Here is a 16,970-nt window from a genome sequence, read left to right as displayed (position 1 = left end):
AAACCTGAATTAAATTCTATAAGTGTTCTTGAAGTAAAACAAACTGATTTGTAATATAGATAGTGAATTTTATTTACAAAGGACATTTGTTTTTATATTTGTCGATATAAACAAGTTTGTTGTTATTAACATTTGGTAAAATTATCAATTTAGATATAAACATTAACCTTACCAACATCTAATCAAAAAAAATAGTCAGTCATATTTTGAAATGCCCAATCAAAGTAATTGGTATATAAATTAAGGATCAGTTCATTACTCTCGATTTCATCCGTACAATATGAAAATTTAACAAATTTTGGAATGATTCTATTTAGTTCCGCCTTTTTATACAAATGTAAAAAAGTAAAATATAAGTATAATGTTAGTTTTACAAAGATTTAAGCAATTCAAATTGAACATTTTTCATGAGAAAAAGATAATTAATAAATGAACTCTCAACATTTTACTCATAAGGTAAAATATGTGATGACGTTGAATTCAGTTTTCATTACAATTAAAAATCAACATGAGAATTTCAAAATCAGCAAATAAATTTTTAATAAATAGAAACTAATAAATAGCCTTAACATTCAAAGTGAATTAATAAAATTTAAATTAGATTGCACTCACCATATTCTTCATATATTATAATAATTTCAACAGGATGTAACAGCAAATTGAAAAAATTAACAGTATTGAGATGATATTTAAAATTTCGACTTTTGTGCCATTTTCTCTCATTCATTGTAAGACCATTCAGAAGAAAATATGCTGAAAAATTGAAACAGTTGGCCACAAGAAACAAATTTATGTACATACAATCATTGAACATCTAGTATAATGAAAACAATGAATGTGGTATATACTTTGAACACAATCTACTTCTTTTCAAAGGAGTAGAAACCTTCTCCCCTCATAATTAATTATTCAAACAATCATTCATATAAATATTCAACATTTTGAAGAAACAAATATTTCTTGAAACAATTATCTTATCGATTAATATGAATTCCAACTATTCAATGCAGCATTGTTTTTAGAAGAATTTCAACATATTTTCATTAAAAGAATTTTGTACATTAAGTCGTAAAATCAGCTTTTTGTTTTAATCTGAACAATTTGGCTAAGTTTACATAAAAAATTTAAGATTATTAGAAAACTGTATGGGGAATTGGAATCAATAAGATATCCCCCAACAAATATCAATATCAACATCAACTTTTTCGAATAATGATTGCAAATTGAATTTATTGCTGAAAGGAATACAGGATGGTCCTTGTAAATGAAAAATTTTTTAAGAAAACACTATAGGGAGAGAGTAGGAAACTTTAGTTAAAAATTTTTTTATGCCACAAAACAGAATTCTTGAGAGAAGAACCATTGTTGAAGAATCAAGGACCATCCTTCACCATTACACCAAATATAATAAATATCCAAAGATTTCGATTGAAAAATAGACGTCATAATAGTCGAAGTAAAGCGATTCTTTTTAGTCACATAAATATTTGATACTAAAACGTATGAATAATATTTTACTACCAGTTAACAGTTACCCTGCCTAGTAAAATAGTACATAAAATAAAATGATCACAACTTTCAATATATTCAGACGAATCCACTCGCTGAAATCTTGCTTTCAAAGATAAATGTCATGGATCGATTTTTTTACACTTTAAATCAATATCACTTTGTGTTAGTATATTAGAATCTGGGAAAATATATTACATAAACAATTCTGTGAAGGCATATCACACATTGAAAATAGATTTTTGTTACATTGAACTCCGGCCGCATATGATATGAAATGAACTACTCGAGAATGCTCTGTTTCAATTTCAAAATTAAAAAAAAAAAAGAAGTTAAAAATAAATAGCACATACCGTTCAGAAGCTCTGTCTGAAAGTTTCGGACAAATTGGCGCACTTCAACCTTCTCAAATGCAACCGAAGCTGTCTGCGGATAGAGGAATATTTACACTGTTCTCACACAACAACGTCACAGTCTTCTACTTTGACACAAACGTCCGAAGACGATTGTCTCTTCAATTTTGGAAGTAACGACGGTCTGGAATCACCTCCCGAGATGGATCTGACCACTGGAACCCTGGTTTTCCTCTGTTCACCTATGCAAGAAATATCGTCCATGCTACCATCGCCATCTGTCGACAACATGTCGTCGTCTGAAGTCGCATGCGTGAGGGTGGGCAAGGTTGAGGTTAGGTGTTCTTTCTCCTTCTCTATTTCCTGTATGTGATCGACTAGAAGATGCTCCTCTTCTTCCGCCTGCTGCTGGGAAGACTGGTTGGCCGGTAGAAGTTCTTCGGGACTGAACACCTTCGAGCTTCTTAAAGACGACAACCTATTGTTGGCCGCCTGACATGCAGTGTCTAGGGTGTTGATATCCTCCAGCGTGCTTCTAATCTTCTTCAGCTGTTCTCTTATTATGGTCTCTATACATTGCGTCTGGTTGGATATATCGTGCAGACTGTCTTGAGCCGGAACCACTTTGTTAGTCCTCAACACACAAGGCGCGAACACTATAGCCAGAGATGCAGCGCTCATCCTATTCACCTCTTCGTGAAGGGCCACCCTAGCCAGATGGAACATCAGCCTCTCCATGAGATCGTAGTTTATAGGAGGAAGTTTCTTCAGAATATCATATAGGGTGGTCACCCTATCCTGGGGATCGTGCAGATTGGCAGCTGTTATGAAATTCTCGTAGCACTCAAAGGTGAGCAAGGGTTCCGGCATCTCCCTGAGAAAACTCTTCAGCACGGAAGCCAACACATGCACTTGGTACTTCTCAAACTCCACTTCGTTGGGATACTCGTCCATTCTGGTCTTCAGCTCTTTGATCTTCGAATTAACGCCAGATTTTCGGTATATACCTTCAGTGTACAAACCGTTCAACTCGATCACGTGCAGCAATCTCTCTATCACCACCGGTATTTTATTTTCTTCCGAGATCAGGTTGACCAACGGCACGCCGAATACCCTGTTGCTTCCACCCTGCGTCGACTCCTTCACGCACACAGTTTGGATGTTGGTGTAGCATTTTTTATGGCAGGTGAGCTTGCACGATTGGCAGACTAATCCTCTCTCTATCGGCCACATGAAGAACGAGTTGCAGATCTCACAAGCCGTAGGTATGTTGATGATGGTCAGTTGGAAGTTGTGCCCCTTGAACTTGATCGTCTCCAGCTTCCTCTTCTTCTCCTTTTTTCGTTTCGTCTTGTTCGGTTTCTCCTCCGCCCTGGTCAGCATGAACTCGTTCATGAAGCCCCTGAAGGCGTTCAGGCCCATGGTGACGGGGAAGTCCTTGTCCTTCTCCTTCTGTTCTTTTTGGCAGACTGTTTCCATGGCTTGCTGGAAGTTGCAGATCAAGTCTTTGTAACGCACGCTGCATACTTCGAAGCCATGCTTGTTGGCACTGTAGATTTGCACGAGGTTGTCTTTGAATTCGCGCAACGCTTGCTTGAATAACCTATCTACTTCACTGGGCTTCTCGCCAATGTCACTTTCGATCTTCATTATCTTATCGGTGATGAACCTTTGCATCAGGTGCAGCTCTTCGCTACCGCTGATAATCTGGTCGGTGCTGTCAGAAAACAGCGACGTTTTTGTTAGGTTGAACTTTCCCTCGTCCGGTTTAGCCAGGTCGTAGGGAGTCCTGGAAGGTTTTCGCTGCTTTCTCCTGGCCCCCTTGGAGTTGTCCACGCTCGAGGCCACCTGGTCGCAGGGGGAGACCTTCTTGTTTTGGATGCACTTTGCGTGGAAGGACTTCTTGCAGCGCATGCACTTGTAACCGTGCGTGATGAACTGGTCCATGTGTTCGTTGCAGGAAGTGCACAGGTCGTCTTTGGATATCCTGGCGATCTTTCTGAAGGAGTGCCCCACCAGTGTGAAGCTTACGTTGGCCTTCCTCCATTGCAGATCGTCCGAATCGATTTTCGTTTGGGGAGTGTGCTCGATCACCGACGGGACTTCGGTGATTAGGTTCGTGGCTGGGTCGCTGTTCCTTCTTCTCAAGTCTAAACCTAGAAAATGTGATATGTCAGTAGTCACCTGCACAAAGAAGTTTTTTGTAACTTGTAATTGCAATCGTTTATGGTTCCGGCATCTATATCTTTAAATGTTAGTTTTAGTTGGAATATTATGTAGATTAAAATGTAGTTACTTAAACTCCAGTAGAATACAGGGTGCATATCTTTTGAGTGCTTTTTCAGGAATAATCGAATAAAATTCATAACTTGGACACAAAACAAATTTTTTTTCTTAAAAAGGATCCATGATCCTGAATTTTTATATTGATTCTTTTTGTATGTACAAAATTCAAACTGAATGCGGTGAATAATTGCAAACATATAGAATTCTAAAAAAAAAATGTTTATAGTTTGATGAACTATTACTGTTACTTAGTCTATTCTACTCTATTTCCCATTATAATCTTGCCCTGACTAATTTTCTGATTAGTAGAGTAAATAATGTATTGTTAAAAGGGGTTCAGTCAGTCAGTAGAGCAAATTATCTCTTCTTTCAAACATTTCCATACCTCCCACTGTACAGATGTCTCAAATCGATGATCATTGCATTTAAAGCAGTTTAAGAACTATGGAGTTAGAGAATGCAGATCGTGATTATATTGAATTGTGTTCTGTAGCCAAAAATTACTGTTTCAAATATTTCGCCATATCTTGGTTTCAGTTCAAGATATTTCGAAAATTCTGAAATGTTTTATCAAAAGTGTTTTCACTTGGTTCTTGAAATAGGACATCTTAAATATAAATATTTTTCATTCAATTAGAAATATAATCTATTTCTAATTCTAGATGCATTGAAATCGGATATTTTATGAAATCAGGTAGATTAGATTGCGATAAAGAATATGTAGGTTAAAGTATTCTCAACATATTTCATAAGACAAAGAATTTAAGGCTCACATAAGAACCAATCTGGTGATAAATCTACGATTGTTGACCGACTCAATTCCTTGATATTTTTGAACCAAAAGAAGACAACGAATGTATGTATTTCCCAAATGAAATCATACTCAAAATATTCAGACATTCGACTAAATTCATAGTTCTTGTGATATGCCGTGTGAATATATTCAAATTGTGATATCTCATACGGTTAAATATTATTCATCATTATCTATTTCTGAGAAAAATCAATAAGAAAGGTGATAACTACTTTTCTGATTGAAATAGTGGTAAATGAAGAACTTTAAAGTTCCGATAAGAAACATCAATGACAAAAAGAAGGTTAAATCATGTATAACATGTTGATATTTTTTATAATAACGGGTGTTTTTTTTTCGAGGTATATAACTTTAAATTGGCATTACTATTCAAGATGGCGACCGATTTAACAGCTGTCAAGTGATTTATTCTCAGTTTGGTTTGGCAATTCATCGTGAATGGACTCACGCCTGAACAACGCTTGCAAATAGTGCAATTTCATTTCTAAAATAATGGTTCTGTGCGGAATACGTATCGCGCACTACGTCCATTTTATTTTGTTTAGCGATGAAGCGCACTTCTGGTTAAATGGCTACGTCAACAAACAAAACTGCCGCATTTGGTGTGCAGCTAATCCTCAAGTGTATGTCGAAACACCGTAACATCCAGAAAAACTGACTGTTTGGTGCGCTTTATGGGCTGGTGGAATCATTGGTCCGTACTTCTTCAAAAACGATGATGGCCAGAACGTTACAGTCAATGGTGATCGGTATAGAGCCATGATTACTAACTTTTTCATTCCTGAATTGAACAACCATGATGTCCAGGAGCTGTGGTTCCAACAAGACGGCGCAATATGTCACACAGCTCGTGCCACAATCGATTTATTGAAAGACACGTTTGGTGACCGCCTAATTTCACGTTTTGGACCTGTGAATTGGTCTCCGAGATCTTGTGATTTAACACCGCTAGACTACTTTCTGTGGGGCTATGTGAAGTCATTGGTCTATGCGGATGAGCCACAAACCCTTGACCATTTGGAAGATAACATTCACTGTGTTATTGCCGATATACGGCAACAAATGTTGGAAAAAGTCATCGAAAATTGGACGTCCAGATTGGACTACATCCGAGCCAGCCGTGGCGGTCATATGCCAGAAATCATATTTAAAATGTAATGCCACAAGATTATCTTGCGGATTAATAAAATTCATGTCAATCGTATAATCCATCGTTCTTTTATTGGAATTTAAAGTTCTATAGCTCTAAAAAAAATACCCTTTATAAATGAGTGAATATTAATACAGGGTGATTCAAAATTCGAGGCGAAAAATTAAGTAACGTATACAGGTTGATATTCTTGATAATGATATGCATTTCTTGGAATTCCTTTCGATTCAGACCAAGATAGTTTATGAACCGTTATTTTTAAGAGATTTTCTTTTATTTTCTTTTTTTGATTTACGTAGATATAATAATATAGCTTCCAGTTCGGCATCTGAATCAGATTCAGATGCAGAAAGCGAATCTTTTCAACACCAGAACGCAAGTACTTGAACAAATTGAACCCCACCCAGATGCGAGACCTGCTTCAGGTCATAAACCTTAATATAATAATAATAAACTTTATTTAGCTGACAGATTCACAACCCCTAAGCCTCAATAAAAAGAATACCGAAACCGATCCCCAATATGCGAACACAGAACACACTACGCGAGTTGATCACTGCCCAAGTGCAGTATCTAGCATTGGGCAACGTGCTAATATGCGCCTGGCATATTGATCTATCAGAGAGGAAAGTTCAGAACTGAGCGTAGCGGTTACTTCAAACACAAACACTCTCATATTTACCTATATGATGCCTCTGCCTCTTCGGCGTCAACACCTGCTTAGGCGTGCTGGTCGTGCAGTCCTTCATGAACGGCTTGAACTTGGCGCTCCCGGCGTCAGCGTGGATGACGTTGGACTCATCGATGGTGCCCAGTACGCCTTTGTCGCCGGCCACCACGCTGTCAGTAACCTCCTCGCCCAAGCTCTTCACCTGGGCCCTCTTGGCCTTTCTCACGCTTCTGGCAGGCACCTCTGGCTTGCCCAATATCTGCTCGGTTTTGCTGGGCGCGTGGTCGTAAGCGTAGTAGACGTCGTCGGAGCCGAACCTGGTTATCCTCCTCACGGCAGGTAGACTCTTCAGGTTGTCCCCGGCGCTCCTGAAAACGATAAAGCACATTTTCACCAACCGATGTCGTTTAACTTTTTTTTAAAGGTTTATATCGACTAAGTGTCGTTTCGACTGAGGGTCATCGTTGCACGATCGCTTTCGAAGAACTGAGATGGTAAAGAAGGAAGAGATAGGAGGGAGGGATGGGTAATTGTTATCTCATCACGTAGTTGGTCATCTGGAAGGTTTACATTCGAAGATAGCGATTGGGTTTGGGCACAATGGTTTTCGATGTTGACTCTGTGAAATCTTGATAAGGTATTGTTTTCTTTTAGATTGGGGCTGCAGGAACGGAAGGCATTTTTTGTGACGTTGGTTGATGCGCAACCAAACGATTTCTGATACACAAGACCCTTTCGATATACAGGGTGTTGCTAAATTATGTTTTTTTCATCAAATCGATATGAATTCACATCACGTAAGAACGGAATCCATTAAATAATTCTTATTATTGTATTTTTTTCACGAAATTCAGCATGAACCTTCAAACCGTTATAATACAGGGTGTTCCTAAATTGAAGGTACAAACGAAAATGAGAGATTCCCCGGATAATTTCAAGAAGTAAATTTCCTATGATCATGGGCCACCAAACGCTTTGTTTTTGAAATACAGGGCGTTAAAGATTCTTTTTTTTTAGTTTTTTTTCATATCTGCAAAATTCAAATGAAATTTGGCGAAGTTATTCCAATTTAGAGTTTACATCACGTGAAGTACTAATTTCTATTGCAAATCTACAGGGTGATATATTTTTCGGAAAATTGTTCTTTTTTTGAAACAAACAGTCAATGTGTAAAAAATGTAATGGATATCCACTAACGGGATTCGAACTCGACTCCGTCTCGTATATGTAAACGCTTCTTTTTCGAAAAATGAAGGGTTTTGTGGACTCATGTATTTTTCTACATTAGCACTTTCAATTTTATGAAATCATGTGTAATTTATATGAAGGTTTTATAATAAGAGGTTTCACTTTGAACAGACGGCGCTCTGAGCAGCTGTCAATTTTAGAAGCAGTCATCTTTTGACATTACATTTCTATTGTTAAAAATGGAACGATACACGCTTCAACAACGTATCAAAATTGTTAAAATTTAGTGAAAAATTGTGAAAATTTAGCAGTCACAGTTCGCAAAACTTTTGAGCGAAGCACCTTCTCATCTAGCAATAGTGAAACTGGTGCAAAAATTTGTTGGGCCAAGTTAGTGACGTGAAGAATTTAAACCGTGTGCGTCGCTCAAGAACAACTGTGAGTATTGCTGCTATAGCCAATAGAGTTGACGAAAACCCAGGTTGGTAGATTCCCCATCGATTTTGGAAATGAAACCATTCCACAAACGATAATTGGAAGATATTGATGTGATCGACGCTCATTTTCAACAAGACGACGCTACGTGTCACACAATAATAATAAAGTTTATTGGAGTATAAACATTAATCGCAGAGGCTTTAGAGCCTGTACACAAGCAACGAAACAATCTCAATTTTGCAAGAAAATTTCCTGCCCTTGATCTGGCCATAATTGATCACCGATATCTCGTGATTTAACACCTTTAGAATTTTTCTTTGGGATCACGAGAAAGATGAGCTATGCCAATACTCCACAACCCATGAAAGGCCTCAAAGATGGAATTCATGAAGTTATCGAGGACATACAGCCATACATGTGCGAATTGGTCATGGAAAGGATTTGGTGCTTTAATTTGACTGATATCGTTCTCCATCGTTAATGATAAACCTTTCTATTTACAACACCCATTGATTTCTATTTACAACACCCATTGATTTCTATTTTTTTTTTTCGTTTGGTGACATCCATAGAGTAATAAACATAGTTATGTTCATTACTCTGAGGTGACATCATATTTACGTGTTGACCTCAACTGAATCAGAGTGAACATAAAACAGATATATTCGAATTGATTAAATAACGGAAATATAAAATAGGGAAGTGTTTACAGCTACCGTATTGAATAAACAAGGAGAAACCCTTATCTAACTCTGCAGATGAACGCTGGATAAATCTGGCCCTATCTATATTCCCAGTATTTGAAATGCGTGCTTCGAGTACAAAGATTGACTTACGGGATTTGAACTTCGAATGAATCGCGTAAATAAATCCTTAAAAATGAATGGCATAGCAAATAACTCGTGAATAATTCAATCACATTATGATGTGATTGAATATAGGAGAAACGATCATCTTTGGAGCTTTTCAGAGGAAGACACTACAAATTTTAAACTATCGTTTATTTTCATTCTCAGAATGTTGAGAATTTCTCGGGAACTTTGATAGCTATTTGCATGAAATTTGGTAGAAAAATCGGTCCAGAACAGGTTTCTTTTTTGATAGCAGCTACCATATTGTGACATTCGACAAGTAAAAACTACGCCATTACTAAAAATGGAACGATACCCGCTTCAAGAATGCATTGAAATGGTTGAAAATTTTGCAGTCAGTTAGCAAAACAGAAGCATTTTTGGGTAGTCGGGAAGAACCTTGGACGGCAATAGTGAAACTGGTGAAAAAATTTGATCAGTTGGGACTAGTTATTGTAATGTGAAGAATCGAAAGAGCTTCAAAACATCTTTGAATATTGATGCTGTAGCCCGTAGTGTTGACAAAAACCCAGATTTGTCAATGCCTCGACGATCCTGAGTATTAGGCATTCCATAAATAAGATTAAGACTCAAGTCTTAAGGCGTTAAGTTCAGTTAACACAAGAACTCAAGTCGGTCGTTCACCAGCAATGTCGTATCTTCGCTGATTGGGTACTTGAAATGTAAAAAATTATCCAAATATGTTCATCGAAAAATCATCTTCAGTGATGGGGCTTTGAACGAGGATCTCTAGATCCCTGGGAAGTGAACTTTCTATCTTGCAAATCCAGACACTAGCTGTCTATACTTGCGCTCAAGGGTTTCCAAAAGAAGCCTCAAAGGGACGAGTATTTACATCACTACAGACAGCCAGGCCACGCTGAGATCCCTGGAATCATATAGCCAGGGGTCTCTACTGACATGGGAGTGCCGTAAAGCAACTAGTCATAGTAACTCTACTATGGGTACCAGTGCATTGTGGTATTGAAGAAAACGAAAAAGCAGATGAACTTGCAAAAAGGGCATCAAGGTTAACACCTGTAGGTCCTGAGCTCTTCTGTAAACTTGGAAAAGACCAATATAAGGCAGCTATTCAACAATGGGAGTGGGACAATAGAAAAACTCTCTGGAGAAACACTCCGGTTCTTGCTCAGGCAAATAAATATCAAATGTTTTCACCGACCTATACCAGAAAGTTTCTGAAGCTTCGGGTAATAGTGGGACTGCTGACAGGACACTATCGGTGCAAACACCTTTTGTACCGCAGGCTTTGTGGAAAGGAAGTAGAAACAGCCAAACACATAGTCTGCAAATGTCCGGGGCAACTGGCCTAAGAGCCACTCACATAGGAAAGTCAGTTCCAGATTCTCACGAAGTAATAGCCAAGGCTTCTAAGGATGCCGTCGGTTTCAATAACCGTATCGACGGCCTCCCTGGGTTTGTATGTATAGGTAGGGTTAAGAACAAATGTTCAAATAGGTAGCAGTTCCCGGAAGGCTGACAGAGCCACAACGACCCCGATTTTGTGAATAATAACAATATCGAGGACATACAGCTGAAAATGTGAGAAGTAGTCATGGAAAATTTCATGCAAAGGATATGGGGTTACAACCGTAGCCGTGGCGGTCATTTGGCTGGTATCGTTTTCCATCGTTAATGACATACTTTCCTCTTTACAATGGAATAAACGTCCATCGTTTTCTTTTAAAATATACTCTTTTTTTATATATATATATTTTTTTTAATGTTCTGGTTCCCACGAAAGGAGATATCTTGTAATGTTCAGTGAACATCGTTAGAACCAAGGGAAAGAGGGTAGGAATTGGTGTTCTTTTTGAATTTATGAAGGTTATATGCCTCGGGGAACACCTCCCTAGGCAATGTGTTCCAGAGCCTTGCTGTTCGTTGGATGAACGAGTCTTTGAAAAGAGATGTTCTGCAGGTCTCCAACGCGACCACAAAGGTGTGTGGAGAATGAACTTGACGGGTTAACCTCGAAGAGACTGCCAAAGGAGGAACGATTGTTGATATTTCAGAAGAGCATCGCTAACTTTTCTGCGGTGTTCCAAAGTAGTGAGCGAGTTTGTAAGCGAGACATCACCGACGAGACGAATTGCCCTTTTTTGGACAGAATCCAGCAGTTTCAGAATATGTTCAGGTGCCGCACTCCAAACATGGAAACAGCACCCCAGGACAGGTCGGATCTGTGCCTTATTAATCATAAGTAGATGACTGGAAGTGAAATAGCTCCTAGCACGAAACAGAAAACCAAGTTTCTGGGATGTAGTTTTGGCAATTGATCTCACGTGACTTTCCCAAGAAAGGTTATTGCTGATAGTAATACCAAGCATCGAGATGGATGACTTCAAAGGTACAGTCACTCCTGACAAGCTTATGTTGGGCATACTGAGATTGGCCTTTCTAGAGAAAAGACATGCTTGTGTTTTGTTTGCATTTAAATCCACCAAGTTATTGGATATCAAAATGAAACCTATTATTGCATAACCCTTGATAAAGGAAATATTCGTTTCAATTAAGGACACGGTCAGACAGCCCGAAAAAACCTTTCTAAAAGACGAAAAGGAAAACACCTCACCTCATCTCCACCGCCAATTTGGTCTCTCTCTTCACCCCCGCCGACGTGGTCCAATGCACCGCCGGCGACCTCGCCAGCAGCACCTTGGGCGAGAAATCCTGCTCCGAACCGTGCGATGGCAAGTCGAAGTTGTCATACGACGAGAACCGCTCTCCCACCACGGGCGGAGCCGACATGGTAGCTCCGCCTCCTCCACCCCCACCGCCGTTCTCCGAGTCGGTCTCGCTCCTCGTGAACGACGAGGACCACTGCTCCCTGGAGGCGGCGACGCTGCTGGAGATCCTGCTGGCTCCGCCCCCCACGTCCCTGATGACGGTGGCGCTCGAGTGAGAATCGGTGCTCTGCTGGGAGCCGAAGCTCTTCTGCGAGGCGAGAGAATCGCAGCTGCCCTTGCGCTCGGGCATGTACTCCAGGTCGGAGTAGTCGATGGTGCGGTGGGCCTTGTTGATCTTACGACGGAGGGTCAGGTCCAGGAAGACTCCTTCCTGCTTTATGTCTGCCAGTCTGAGGAGGAGAATGATAATTAGTGAAGGGAAGAATCGAGAACGAGGTTATCGAGAACTTTTCATAATCGAGGATAAAATTCTCGAGAACTGAGCAGAATCGAGACAAGGTCTCGAATACTTTCTATAATCGAGAACAAGGTTCTCGAAAACTGTGCATAATCGAGAACAAGGTCTCGAGAACTTTCTATAATCAAGAAAAATATCTCCAGAACTTTCCATAATCAAGAAAAATATCTCGAGAACTTTCCACAATCGAGAAGAAGGTTCTCGAAAACTTTCCATAATCGAGGACAAGGTTCTTGAAAACTGTGCAGAATTGAGAACAAGTTCTCGAGAGAATTCCATAATCGAGGACAAGGTTCTCAAGAACTGTGCAGAATCGAGAACAAGGTCTCGAGAACTGTCCACAATCGAGAAGAAGGTTCTCGAGAACTTTCCATAATCGAGGACAAGGTTCTTGAAAACTGTGCAGAATCGAGAACATGTTCTCGAGAGAATTCCATAATCGAGGACAAGGTTCTCAAGAACTGTGCAGAATCGAGAACAAGGTCTCGAGAACTGTCCACAATCGAGAAGAAGGTTCTCGAGAACTTTCCATAATCGAGGACAAGGTTCTCGAAAACTTTCCATAATCGTGGACATGTTTCTCAAGAACTGTGCAGAATCGAGAACAAGGTCTCGAGAACTGTCCACAATCGGGAAGAAGGTTCTCGAGAACTTTCCATAATCAGAACAAAGTTCTCGAGACCTTCAATAATAATAATTATAATAATGTTTCTATATTCTCATAAAAGAGGCAATTTCCAATTACAAGCTTACAAAATAATCAATCATTGCGAAAAGAGACAGAGTCCATTGATGATATCTCTAGACACACATCATGTTCTACTCAACCTAAATTTGAAAAGTTCATATCGCATATAATTCCTAAGTTATTTGACGTCACGTAAAAAACAACAATTCTGACCCAATTCATTCTTACATTAAACCTAAAGTTCTCAGTTCTCACCTATTTTGGTGGGGTAACAACCCAGACGTTTGCTGTGAAATAAGAGTGGTGGTCACAGTTGGTAAGGACATGGTATAGCTCAGTCGGCTATGCAAAGATTCAGTGTCGCCATCTTCTTGAATACCACTGCTCCTGCAAATGAAAACAACACTTGAAATAATGCGCAACAAGAAAAGATAAAAATGAGAATGGAAAGGATAATAAATTGGACTAGTCAAAATCCACTTTGAGTGTATAACACAGGGAAACGATGCTTCAAGGTGAGTAGAGATAGTATTACATGTAAAATAATAGTAATTTATTAATATCAGTGTAGAAGGCATCGATAATGAAATTAATGAAATATTTGCATAAATATCGTTTAATGATTTTTTAATTGAAAATTTTGGTTGGCAGAACTGTCTACTGTATCACAAATTTGACAGGTAATAGATGAATCCATGACTGGACAATTCCGAGTACCAACATATAATAATGAAATATAACGATGAAATCCGTAAAACTGAGATATTCCCGCACGATTTTGTTCTATAAGGTATGTCGCAATGAGCGGATTTGCCATATAATTATAGAAAAATACTTACTCATCTGAATCCCTCAATCTCCTTTCCATATTATCACGTAGCTCCTCTTGACTAGATTCTTTACTGACAAAAGCCTCATCAGAACTGGCAAGTTTCACCTGTAAATGCGTTTGAACAGAAGCCGCACTCTGAAAAAAAAATAGAAAAGATTTCACCAAAGCGAAGGGAAACTGATGAATGTTTTCAGTCTGCTATAAAAATCAAAATGCTCTACTAAAAAGGTACTAATAATCTCTCCCCTTAAGAATGAACCAGCAGTCAACACTCACCGGTATCTTAGGATGGCTCTTGGACAGCTGCATCGCTTTCCTCACCCTGTAACCCCTACAGTGAGCCTGGAACATCACAAGCCCCATCTTGAACTTCTCGTACCAACCCCTCGCCTTGTACCCTCTCCAGACCTTCTGGATTTTTATGGCGGCTGTCACCCTCTTGAAGTACCTCTGTACCAGATACATGCGGCAGTAGGACTGGATCGTTACTATGGCCGTACGTATCCTGAGGAATTTCCTCCTCTCCAGACAGGCCCTGAACCACCTCTGCAGTATGATAATGCTGGACATGATCTGCTGGTGCAATTTGCAGTCCAGCTTGTACTTCTCGCTCTCCCTCAGGAACACCTTGCTTAAACCCAACTGGTAGTTGTCCCTGTTCAGGTTAAGGGTGGCCAAAAAGTCCCTCACGTCGTTCTGTGAACTCAGCAGTCCTTTCGGCAGCAGGATCCTGTAAAGCTGGATGAACTCGTCGTACGTCAGCCTCACGTTGAAACCTGCTTGACGTATCCTGACGGTTTCTAACATGCCTGTGTATCTGAGTTGGCGTTGCACAGTCTCATGGTCGAACTTGTTCGGTATCTTGTTGGCGTTGGATTTTATGCATCTGATGAAGAAGGGGTTTGCTTGGTTGAGGGTATCCATGAGGGAATGTAGGGATTGTTGGAACTGTGCTGTGACGGTGGTGGGCTGTTTCCTAGCCTTGCCCAGTTGGCCCTGGCTGGCGCCGGAAATACCAGTGCGTCCGGCTAAGGTCTTCACGGACTGCAGGTTTTTGAGGCCCTTCTTGCCTCTCTCTCGAGGTCGGAAAGACTTGTTCTTCCTGCGTAAAAGGGGCGTATTAGTATACAATTTTTTTCGGATAGGCGTGGAACATGCAAACATGCTAAGTATAGAAAATGACACAGATTTAGCTGATCACCAGCGTTCAAGCAACCTTTTACATTTTTATACAATCAAACACTAAATAGAGGTTTAGAAAATTACAAATAAACACATATCGACAATCTGAAAGAAGACTGAATAGAGGGGTAAAAGTGAATACTGTTATTAAACATTCAACATATAAAAGGATGGACATAATGATATAGTTTCATATCTTTGGAGTTCTATAGAAAATAATGAGGTACCAAGTGTCCTCTAGTTGGATGATGATATACGTGGCGTACTGCCATCAAATTGCTGCCGTGACTTTTCCAATAAGACGCTATTTCACAGAGAATTAAAGTCATTTAGTTGCTCGGCCATTGATATATTCTGACTCAACAACAATTGAACTTAAGTTAACGTAGTAGATCCCCATTACAGGACTCGAAAAAGCTTGGATTTTATAAAAATATCATCGATTGTTATAATTTAGGATTGAATCTTACCAAATGAAAATAATTTAATTATGTAGATAGATAATGATACATTTTATATGAAATTTTCAGAAATATATTAAATATAGAAAGAATAAAGAAAAACTATAATCAGATATATTCTAAACTTTGATATTCAAGTTTTTCAGAGAAAATTATAAGTATTCAGTGAGATCAAATTAAAAACAACACTCTTGGACAAAGAAAAACTGGTTCATATTGGAAAGAAAATAATGATAATATTTAATTTGAAATTAGTTCAACAGTATAATAGCTGATGATCCTAGCAGTCGATTCCGAAAATTCATTAAAAACAACTGCATAATAGTCTAACAAGTGGCTCATTTTGAAGAAAATCCACTATTTCAATACCAACATGATCTATATCTCAAAAATATCCTAATCCAATTGTCTTACAAAAAAACTTATCAAGTGAATCAAAAACTCCAAAAAAAAAAAAAATTGAGAGATATTGTATTGTATTATTATTATAAACGAAATAAATGAGAAGAGAATTTAACAAAAAAAAAGGAATTGTATTTCAATAGTTTCATTCAAGAAATATCATTTTAATGCATACCAGAGATAATTCAGTGGTTTCAACAAATAAGGTTCCTTCATTACATTTTTATACCAAATGAACACTTAACGTTTTCTGAATATTGCGAAATAAATTAAAGGAAGAAGAATCAACGTGGATAAACAAATTAAAAATCTTTAAATTTTTCTTCAAGTAAACAACTCTGTTATGGATTCATTGTGAAGTGTAAACCTAGAGTGTAATGATCTATTTTCGAGTTATCTTGATCAAATAAACACTCCAAATCGTTTAAACAATTAAAACACACTTAACCCACCTTAGGCACCTCACAAATAACAAAAACTTAGTAGCACACAACACATTATTTAATACTCTCAGAACTGCTCAGGTGTAAGCAAGGTGTAGTTCCTATTTTGAAGATGAATTTATGAATGAAGTAAATGTAAGAGAGACCGGATGTTACTGTATATATCGGAACTGGCGCCGTCCTGTCGAAATTTCGCATTTTTTCGGTTATTTGTTAAGTTACTTAAAAGGTTTATTAGGGTACTTCATTTGTACCGGACGTGGGTTTGTAAAATTGACTTTCTGACCGACGCCTATTATTGGATGAAATGTCAAACGTAGTACCTTGTAAATCAACTTGGGTATAGGTACAGCATTCGATTGTCCTTTAATTTTTGAATATACGATTGGTTCAACAAGAAAAATGAGAAGAATACTAAGAAAAAATATTACAAACATCGTTGTTCCAAATGGGGCATCCTATTTATTATAACTTTTGTCTAGTTCTTTTCTATCGCTAATTCCTGATACTTTCGGATATATTCTAATATAATAAG

General features: G+C 38.5%; 1 protein-coding gene across 3 annotated transcripts in view; it reads right to left on the bottom strand.

The window, feature by feature from the left end:
- Nucleotides 1-48: 48 nt before the first annotated feature.
- Nucleotides 49-16,970, bottom strand: part of LOC123687871 (unconventional myosin-IXa-like) — a 31,135-nt gene continuing 14,213 nt past the window's right edge. For all 3 annotated transcript variants that reach the window (XM_045627071.1, XM_045627070.1, XM_045627072.1), the window contains 6 exons: nt 14,224-15,049; nt 13,955-14,082; nt 13,371-13,502; nt 11,856-12,359; nt 6,795-7,150; nt 49-4,018 (listed from right to left, as the gene is read on the bottom strand). In XM_045627071.1, the coding sequence (XP_045483027.1) occupies nt 1,965-4,018; nt 6,795-7,150; nt 11,856-12,359; nt 13,371-13,502; nt 13,955-14,082; nt 14,224-15,049 (4,000 nt within the window). In that variant the 3' untranslated portion in view covers nt 49-1,964. The remainder of the gene's footprint in view (nt 4,019-6,794; nt 7,151-11,855; nt 12,360-13,370; nt 13,503-13,954; nt 14,083-14,223; nt 15,050-16,970) is intronic.

This window comes from Harmonia axyridis, chromosome 1 (genome assembly GCF_914767665.1).
Source record: "Harmonia axyridis chromosome 1, icHarAxyr1.1, whole genome shotgun sequence".
Classification (NCBI taxonomy): Eukaryota; Metazoa; Arthropoda; class Insecta; order Coleoptera; family Coccinellidae; genus Harmonia; species Harmonia axyridis.
Note: the sequence above shows the minus strand (reverse complement) of the source record. Positions and strands in the feature narration are given on the sequence as shown.